Source organism: Haliotis rubra, unplaced genomic scaffold (assembly GCF_003918875.1).
Source record: "Haliotis rubra isolate DU_JTF1 unplaced genomic scaffold, ASM391887v1 Scf1868, whole genome shotgun sequence".
NCBI lineage: Eukaryota > Metazoa > Mollusca > Gastropoda > Lepetellida > Haliotidae > Haliotis > Haliotis rubra.
This window is the reverse complement of record NW_025765856.1, coordinates 66689-77656: the sequence shown is the minus strand read 5'-3', so window position 1 is coordinate 77656 and position 10968 is coordinate 66689. Positions and strand designations below refer to the sequence as shown.

Below are 10968 nucleotides of genomic sequence, written 5' to 3'. Positions count from 1 at the left end.
TTTGGAAATAATTAATGATCAGGAAAATTACAAGGTTATAAACAATGCCAATGTTCATAAAAAACTTACAGATTTTCTAACTACATTTTCAAACGAAACAACTAAAAAGGAGTTAGATTACCTAACAAATTTCGTTTGCAAAGAAAGCAACTTTTATGGATTACCCAAAGTGCACAAGTGTCGGGATATTAAAGATAAATGTGAAAATGCTACTGATAGCTATATTGAAACAGAACACCCTAATGATTTGACACTTAGGCCGATAATTGCAGGACCTAGTTGTGCTACACATCGGTTGAGTAATTTTATTGACATAGTGCTTAAACCTTTTATTACCAAAGTGCACAGTTATACTAGAGATACGATGGATTTCCTAAACTATTTACCTCAACAAACTCAAGAAAAAAACCAAACTAGTTACGTTTGATGTAAAAAAATTTATACTCTAATATTCCACACAATTTAGGGATTGAAGCTATATCATTCTGGTTACACGAATATCCAGCATTACTCCCAACACGATTCTCCAAGGAATTCGTCATAGAAAGTGTTACATTCATATTGAATAATAATACATTCAATTTTGATGGGGAACATTATAGACAAATGAAGGGTACAGCAATGGGAACCAAAATGGCACCCACGTATGCTACGTTAGTTTTAGGGTATTTGGAACGAACTCTGGAAACCAAAGTGAAAGAACAGTTAGGACCTGAAGTCGCTGAATACTTTAGAACAAATTGGCGACGTTTTCTTGACGATTGCTTCATGTTATGGCCCTTTGGATGAAAAATTAACTCTGTTTTATAACATCCTAAATAAATTGAACAAACATTTACATTTTACCATGGACTCAAATTATTCTGAAATTCCATTTTGGACATCATGGTAAAACTATGTGGACGTAATCTAGAAACAGATATATATTATAAACCTACAGATACTAAACAATACCTTCATTTTTCATCTTGCCACCCGAGTCATATAAAGAGAAGCATTCCCTATAACTTAGCAAGACGTATCTGCATGATTGTGTCACAAATACCGACAAGGAACATACGACTTGCAGAACTAAAATCATATCTACAGTCCCGTGGATACCCAGTTCTTCTTGTGGAAGATGGAATAAAGAAAGCAATAAACATAGACAGAAGGACACTGTTGAAAGTTCGTGATAAACAAATAAATAACACTGTCAATCTGGCCTATGTTTCAACGCACAACCCCAAGAATCCGGAACTTTTTCATATCATAAGACAAAATGTTCCAATTTTAAATGCTGATATGAAAATGAATCGAATTATGGCTCATGTAACAATGATAAAGAGTAAACGCCAAAGCCGTAACTTAAAACACATATTGACACGTGCCACATTCGACTCATGTATTAAACCTACAGAATTCAGTGTCTCAAAATGTAAACGGGGAAATTGTGGAACTTGTGAATATATACTTGAAACTTCATGTATAAAGTTCAAAAACAGGAAACAATTATTTCATGTACGCTCTAACATGGACTGCTCCGCAAAACATATTATTTATGTTATTATATGCCAAGGGTGTCATGAAGAATACATTGGACAAACGGAGTGCTTGAGGGACAGAATGCGCGTCCATAAACAACAGATTAAGGACCCCAAAACAAGGTGCATCCCCTTAAGCGCTCACATTGACAATTGCGCAGCAGGAAAGGAAATAAAATTTAAAATATTCCCTTTCTATAAAATGAATACTGCTGACGCCATGCAGCGTAAAGCTAAAGAAAACTTTTCATCAAAGAATTGTGTCCATCGTTAAATAGGTAACGCAATGTGTCTGAATTATACTTGTTTTCATTGTGCTACTAGTACTGTCAATATAAAGCCGCCAATGTGACGTCATGGCAACGCCGCGTCACAACATTTGTATACAGTTGCATTGTGACGTCATGACAAATTGACGTCATAACATAATCCGTTTAACTGTAATCACTTCTCCCTGAAGATAAAAGTGAAACATGTTGGAGAAGATCCGTGTTGTGTAATTATTTCAGAAACTTCTTCTTATATATGTACTACTGTACGCTCGGTATTCTCATCACTTTCTTTATATATATATATATATTCAACCACCGACAACTGAAACCTTCATCTGACTGTTGTCATCGGACAATATCCATATTTTAAACAATGAGTAAATATCTTTCACTAGTTAGGTCAGTATAAGGAATAAATAGATATAACATTAACAAGAAGACAAAGTCATCAGTATCCCCCTCAATGTCAAAATACTCTTCATGATTATGTCTACGAGTTAGGATTATGTCAAATATTTAGGGGTGTACATAGAAAAGTGGAAGGAGAGTATTGAAAGGTGTTTAAAGTTCTGCTCCAGAAAGGAACACTATGACCCATTTCAGTCTATGTCAAACTTGTTGCAATGGAAATGCCAAAAATATTTTATTCAGAAATCCAAAACTACCAAAAGGCACCAGTACACCACCAGATCTATCTATGTGCCAAGTTTGATGAAGAAATATTGAACGGTTTTAGAGTTCTGCTCCGGAAAAGACAAATGTGCACGGACGGACGGACGCACGCACGGACGGAGTCCATTTTAATACACACACCCCCACACCTCCCGGAAAAAAACGTGTTGCGGGGGATAATTAATAGTAAACTATACTCAGCTTTACTCAATATTTATTTACTTTTGCCAAATGTATATTATAAGCCTTGGGCCTAAATTACCGAATAAACCTGTCTGTCTGACATATAACATTATTATGCATATTGGGTGCTTGGATATAGGTTCTCATGCTTCTTTTGCATTTTTACATACAGTTTTACGTGATTAATGGCAGTATTAGTATCATTTGCTTTGGGACTAGACAGGAGACCAGTTTAAATCAATTGGCACCAATTACGTCATAATCAAGGGGCGGTTAACTCTGGCCTGTTTGGCTCAACAAACAAATGTCTCATAATGGCATAACATTTCAGCACATATATTGGGGGGGGTTATTCTTTCATTTTAAGAAAAATGAATGTGTATTTTTAAGCATTGATATTAATCAATTAAAAGAACCCATTTGGTTTCACACAAGAAAAATAGTGATTTTTTCGTGTACACTTCCACTTTAAACACACCAATATTCATGAAGCATTCTTGAAATTCCAGGACCACGGGTTCCTGAAATCCATCTACAGATGGGACATTTGACTTGTTTGCAATACCTATCACTAGTGCTCAGGAGTTTTTTCCCTGATTTGTAAATTGAAATAAAGCTTTATGTTAGGTCCTATAGAGATTAGTGGTGGTCCGATTAATTGAAATAATCAAAGATTGGTCGCAGTGACGTGACCAAACGACCAAGCAATCGATCACATTTTCTCATTATCGAACACAAACGATTTTGGAACTGCTGTAATAGAGTTTGAAATACTTGATGATGGAACATGTAGGACGTTGTCAGGGCCTGAAAACCTGTTTATTTCTAAGAAAACTCACTTCACTTTCTGAAAAGTCATGACTGAATATTTCTTGAAGAATCTGGCAAGTTAATGTTACACTGGAACTGAATCATTTTACACTGGGTGTGAAGTCTGCAAATGTAATTTGTGCAGTTTCTCAAAAAAACCAACAGAGAACCAAATGTTTTTTGTTTATACTTGTCTGCAACTACAACCTGAATAGGAAAATCTAAAAAATGCCGCAAACCGATTTTTTTCGATTTTTTGGTTGTTGGTATTGAACCAATCATCAATTGTGAGATTTCAATAAATTCCCAACACTAGTAGAGATATGGCCTCTGATGCAATAAACACATAATGCTTCTTGATTAAGAAGCAACAATTATGTCAATGTAATTTTATTAGTAAAAGCTTTGAACTGTGAAACATCTTGGACAGAGACGAAGACATCATCACATTTTTTATACATGGCTAAAGTAATTACAGTTACCTCCTGAAATATACGTTACATTGGACAATGTGTATTGGTTGTCATCAAGAAAGTTTTCTTTAAGATGGCTGTCAGGCAATGTTCTTTCTGCAGATAGGATTAAAAACAACATTGGACTAAAATGTTTCTTGGGACATTTCTATTACCAACATGAGCGACTTGGGTCTGCCGAACACTGGAGCACTATGTTAAAACATTCCCACACAAATCTTGTGGTTCAGCCATTGGTACCAGTACGGACCACTTTTAATGGATGAGATTCTCTATGTGGTCAACTTCTACTCTTTCTTCTTGTCCCATTTCACTCAAGACAGCAAGCCAGTGCTGAGAGATGTTTTGAACATACACACATCAAAATAACATTGGAAGTATCACTGACACAATATGTACATACATTATAAACATCAGATACGTTAATATATATATATAACTTATATTTACAAATAACCATTGGTTTGGCAAACTGTTCAGTCTTGATTGTTCCCTTACTCGTGAGTGTTGGTTTAGATTCCCTGGTCTACAAGTGCCCACAATATTTCAGCAAGGTTACCAGATAAGGTCTCACCAACTGCACCACAGTGAGGACAGAACATGGGTGAAAGGCAACTGTAACAGCTTGTCTAGGATATATTTCGTAGATGGCTAAGAGGCAACAGTTCTTCTTTCTGAAAGGAAAGGGAAGAGAAGAGCAAGGAAAGAAGAGCAGAGGAATATGAGAGGAAGAAAGGGGAGGAATGTAAAGCAAATGTTGTTTCAAGGAATAATAAGAAAATGGTTTCTGGTACATAATCATATTAAGGCATGGCAAACCTTGTGGATGAAATAATGAGCATTGTGTTCACACGCAGGTAAATATGAAGCACAATCGTCCAACTCCACATCCATATTTTTTCAGAAAATCCAGTTGAAGTACAACTTGTTAAATCTATATTTTTACCCAAGTAAGTAACTTATTTGTCAAGGATTTCCAACAAGGTGTTTGTAATGTCCAAAAAATGTCTTGTACCTGTCTGTCTACCCCCATCCAACACATATATTATATTTCCCTGACATTTTGCACAATCATGTCAATGTGTCACAACACTGCACCAGACATCCAACACAATTGTCCTTTGATTTTCTGAGTTGATTGGATTCTCACCATCTTGCCCAGTGACGGGAGTCATGTCACCTGAAGAAAACAAAGCAAAAATATTGCTGTAAACAGAGATAGGGCTCCAAGCAAAACATCTCTTTGACAAGTATGTTGACAAGTTTTTTTATGGATACACAACTTCTTTATTCTGTATAGGCGACATACATTCTAATGTCGTTGTCAAGCAATTCTAAATCAAAACGTCGCCAATACAGAATAAAGAAGTTGTATATCCGTAAAAGATTGTCCTCATTCTTCATCCACTCAACTTCAAGTATGCCAATCATTGAAATCTCTTTGACAGTTTGAAATTCCAGGAGACCCACTCAAATTGTCCTCAAATGCAATATAGTCACTATTCCTGACTGACAGTATGATGTCAGCCAATAAGGAGGCAGATCAGAATATCTTGCTCGACTGATATCACAGCATGCCATACACAAAGTGGTTCCAGCAGCAATTGCAACAAGACTCATCAGAAGATGATATATCCCCCCGGCCCCCACATTATTTGAAAGAACAAATTATCTGACAGTTACTTAAAGTCCAGCTTGATTTTTTTTAAACTAAGTCCAAATCGTTTCCATGGAAATTATGAGAAATATGAATGGCAAAAACCTGTAAATAGCAAAAGGCACCATTTCAAACTTTGCCTAATATATCTGCCAAGTTCTATTAAAAGATACTGAAGGCTTTTCGGGTTGAGCATCGGAAATGAAGCCCACCCCTCCATTTTGGGACTAAGTCCTAACCATTTCCATGGAAACCAGGAAAAATAAATGTGCCAAAAATCTGCCATATAGCAAAAGGCACCACTTTGGCATCTGCCTCACATATCTGCCAAGTCTTGCTGAAAGATATTAAGAAGTTTTCCAGTTGTGCCCCAGAAACGAAACTCACCCCTCCCTTTTGAGACTAAGTGCGAATCGTTTCCATGGAAACCCCCAAAATATAAATGACAAATATCTGTAAATAGCAAAAGGCACTACTTCAAGATCTGTCTCATATATCTGCCAAGTTTTGATGAAAGATATTAAGAAGTTTTCGAGTTGTGCTCCGGAAACGAAGCCCTACCATCCGTTTTGGGACTAAGTCCGAAATCGTTTCCATGGAAACTGGGAAAAATTAAAATGCCAAAAATCTGCAAATAGCAAAAGGCACCACTTAAGGTTCTGTTTGATATATCTACCAATTTTTGTTGAAAAATATTGAACGGTCCTTGAGTTATGCTCCGGAAAGAAGCCCACCCCTCCCTTTTGGCACTAAGTCCAAAACGTTTCCATGGAAAGCGAGAAAAATAAAAATGACTAAAATCTGTAAATAGCAAAAGGCACCACCTTAGGTTCTGTTTGATATATCTACCAATTTTTGTTGAAAACTATTGAACGGTTTTTGAGTTATGCTCTGGAAACAAAATGATAACAGATGGACGGACGAACCGACGGACAGACGGATGAGGCGGATGTCGACTATATCCCCCCGCATTACATGCCGGGGGGATAATAAAGAAGTAGTCAATCCATAATACTACAGCATATTTGTTCCCTTAACCTAGATATTCATATAACTTGAAAATGCAGGTATTGTTAATCGAGCAACTCAAGCATTTTTATTATACTCGATGGTTACATGAGTCATTAAACAAGAGGAACATACAATTGACTGGCTGTACAAATGATGGCATATGAACCATTTGAGGATGTTCCTGAGGAACCAACACAATAATGTGATACAGATGCCATCTCTGGTGTGATCAGCAAAACTGCCTACCTAACAATGGCTGGTGCATGTGGCAAGTCGATACCATCATTAACCCCTCTCTCATATTCATCAACGTCAGCGAGGTCTTCATCCAGCGAGGAGGAAAGTTGTTGCAGCAGCACATCCAGGGCCTGACAACATGTGTTTATCACTATGAGTGAGTGAGTGAATGAGTGAGGGAGGGAGGGAGGGAAGGAGGGAGGGAGGTCCAAGCAACAAATATGCTTGAAAGTTGGTAAGTACTTCAGGTGGCATTCCAGCAAAAGAAACAGGTCTTCTGATGACCTTTGACACACAAAGAAATAAAATTCACAAATCATAACTGGGTGACAGAGCATGCTGACCCTGAGCCAAGATGTCCATATTTTACTCCTTAAAGCAGAGACACTTTGCAGGGTATCAACAGGTACACTTTACAACTCATCTAAAAACACTAAACACTAATTGTCATGCTTGCATAATCAATGTGCGTCACAGGGACGTGATAAATCTTGTAATCTCCAGGGGGAAAAAAACCCCCAAACTATCAAGTTTTTCATAATAAGAGTAAACACACACATATTTTTGAGTGACAAGTTGTCTAAGATGTGTTCAATATGAAGCATTTTTGCAGAAGGTGACAGTACTGTTTCCAAATATCCTTGATCATAACAATTACTAACTTATCAACTAAAAAAGTTCACTTGAGGTGGTGTGTGATCTGAAAAAAATGTTGTGGTCCAAAGAAAACTTGTCTGATTCTTCTTTCCTCAGATGTCTGTTTTTGTAATCAATCTTAACACCTCCCATTAACACCAACAATCAAATGGTAGATCCCTCATGTTTAAGTCTATATTCAGCCAAAGTACAGGACCTACAAGTGAGTAGCAATTTTCCAGCAATATCGCGGCGAGGGACACCAGAAATGGGCTTCACACATTGTAGTCATGTGGGGAATCAACCCCGTGTCTTCGGCGTGATGAGCCAACGCTTTGACCATTTGCCGACCCCACTGCCCCACAGGACCTACAGTTTGGACTTAACAAACCAGTGATCAAAAGCATGAGCAAAGATGGGAATATTGACAGACAATCACCAGATTCAGTCTATGTTGGCTCTTCAGATGAAGGACCTCAGGGAGTGAGAGAGTGAGTTTAGTTTTATGCCGCTTTTAGCAATATTCCAGCAATATCACGGCGGGGGACACCAGAAATGGGCTTACCGCATCGTACCCATGTGGGGAATCGAACCCTGGTCTTCAGCGAGCGCTTTAACCACTACGCTACCCCATCGCCTGCTTTGACCTCAGAGTTCAAATGACTGAAGGCACTCACCACATCTGTTACCACCTTTTCATGCAGTTTACGGAGGGGCTTGCACTGAATTGTCTTGTCGCGATTTGTTTTCACTCCAAAATACTGCCGAAGTAAGATGTTGCCCATCATTTCTGAAACAATAAGTAACTGTTGCATCAGTCCTACACCTATCACTGGTATTTGAAAAACAGGATCTTTTCTTAGTCAGTACATCATCCTAAAAAAGCATCTACGTCATGAATGTTACTATTTCCTGAAGGATACTGAAGAGGTGACATCAGTGAATTAAATATTCACATTTATTTTCCTTTCTTAGGCCAGACCAATTTTTTTCTTGTTTACGGATCTGCCGGTCGTATTTTTCAAGAATAAGAAAAAAAATAAAATTCATTTTCCCCAGCTCAAAAAATCAAATCCTTATGTTTTTATTGGCCAAAAATGTAAACTTACAAGAAAACATTTTTGGGATTGTTTTTTTACCCCATATACACTTCATAAATTGCCGGAAGCAAAATACTTTTAATATTTAGAAGGAATATTACTTTAACTGGTGATTTTATTTTATTTTTATTTTTTTCCCCTCCTGCCCTTAGGTTTTCTGAGGACAAATAAAACAAAAACAAGAAATAAAATTGGTCTGGCCTTATTTTCATTAGTTCAGCTGGTAATGAGGTAGAAAGAGGATGAAATATAAATACAGCAAAAAGAGTCTATGCTATGACTCTTACCATCAACAAATCTGTTGGCGAAGTCACTCTCAGTCCAGACTTTGCCTTGTCGAGAAATGAGAGTCAAGAGGTAGTCCAGACACAGAGACTCCACCAGCCTGTCGCCAGCTTTCTCCTTCACCTACACACACAGACACAGATATGAGACACCTGGAGAATGTCCAGACACAGAGACTCCACCAGCCTGTCACCAGCCTTCTCCTTCACCTACACACACAGACACAGATATGATATACCTGGAGAATGTCCAGACACAGAGACTCCACCAGCCTGTCACCAGCTTTCTCCTTCACCTACACACACAGACACAGATATGAGACACCTGGAGAATGTCCAGACACAGAGACTCCACCAGCCTGTCGCCAGCTTTCTCCTTCACCTACACACACAGACACAGATATGAGACACCTGGAGAATGTCCAGACACAGAGACTCCACCAGCCTGTCACCAGCTTTCTCCTTCACCTACACACACAGACACAGATATGAGACACCTGGAGAATGTCCAGACACAGAGACTCCACCAGCCTGTCGCCAGCTTTCTCCTTCACCTACACACACAGACACAGATATGAGACACCTGGAGAATGTCCAGACACAGAGACTCCACCAGCCTGTCACCAGCTTTCTCCTTCACCTACACACACAGACACAGATATGAGACACCTGGAGAATGTCCAGACACAGAGACTCCAGACCAGCCTGTGAGCCAGCTTTCTCCTTCACCTACACACACAGACACAGATATGAGACACCTGGAGAATGTCCAGACACAGGAGACTCCACCAGCCTGTCCAGCTTTCTCCTTCACCTACACACAGAGACACAGAATGAGACACCTGGAGAATGTCCACATAAGACACCTGGAGGGCATATCACAGACATGAGACACCTGGAGAATGTCACCATGAGACACCTGGAGAATGTCCAGATTTTCTCAGACTCAGAGACATGGAGAATACCCGAGACACAGACATGAGACACCTGGAGAATGTCTACACTCACACAGACATACTTGAGACACCTGGAGAATGTCCAGCCAGACACCTACACTCGAACACAGACATGAGACACTGGAGACACACAGACATGAGACACCTGGAGAATGTCTAGACACAGACATGAGACACCTGGAGAATGTCACAGACAGACACAGGAGAATGTCCAGACACAGACATGAGACACCTGGAGAATCTCACAGAGACACAGACATGAGACACCTGGCAAGACATGAGACACCTGGAGAACCTACAGACATGAGAGACACCTGGAGAATGTCTAGACACAGACATGGAGGAGAATCTCCAGACACAGACATGAGACACCTGGAGAATGTCCAGACACACTTATGAGACACCTGAGAATCTCTCAGACACAGACATAAGACACCTGGAGAATGTCTACACTCCAACACAGACATGAGACACCTGGAGAATGTCCAGACACAGACATGAGAACCTGGAGAATCTCCAGACACAGACATGAGACACCTGGAGAATGTCCAGACACAGACATGAGACACCTGGAGAATGTCAGACACAGAGACACAGACATGAGACACCTGGAGAATGTCCAGACACAGACATGAGACACCTGGAGAATGTCCAGACACAACTTACTTTCATGAGACACACCTGGAGAATCACAGACACAGACATGAGACACCTGGAGAATGTCCACAGAGACATGAGACACCTGGAGAATGTCTGAGACACAGACATGAGACACCCTGGAGAATGTCCACTCAGACACAGACATGAGACACCTGGAGAATGTCTCCACCTGGAGAATCTACCAGACACAGACATGAGACACCTGGAGAATGTCAGACACACAGACATGACACCTGGAGAATGTCATGAGACACCTGGAGAATGTCCAGACACAGACATGAGACACCTGGAGAATGTCCAGACACAGACATGAGACACCTGGAGAATCTCCAGACACAGACATGAGACACCTGGAGAATGTCTACACTCAGGCTCCAGAGACACAGACATGAGACACCTGGAGAATGTCCACACACACAGACACAGACATGAGACACCTGGAGAATGTCTACACACAGACATGAGACAGGAGAATATCCAGACACTGGAGAATG

The 10968-nt window shown here is 39.7% G+C and overlaps 1 protein-coding gene across 3 annotated transcripts in view; it reads right to left on the bottom strand.

The window, feature by feature from the left end:
- Positions 1-3899: 3899 nt before the first annotated feature.
- The window catches only part of LOC124273990, a 34103-nt gene continuing 27034 nt past the window's right edge, over positions 3900-10968 (bottom strand). For 2 of the 3 annotated variants that reach the window (XM_046709324.1, XM_046709325.1), the window contains 4 exons: positions 8862-8982; positions 8152-8264; positions 6848-6969; positions 3900-5113 (listed from right to left, as the gene is read on the bottom strand). In XM_046709324.1, the coding sequence (XP_046565280.1) occupies positions 5110-5113; positions 6848-6969; positions 8152-8264; positions 8862-8982 (360 nt within the window). In that variant the 3' untranslated portion in view covers positions 3900-5109. Of the gene's footprint in view, positions 5114-6847; positions 6970-8151; positions 8265-8861; positions 8983-9118; positions 9413-10968 lie in introns of those variants that run through there. The other variant, XM_046709326.1, reaches the window with a different exon arrangement.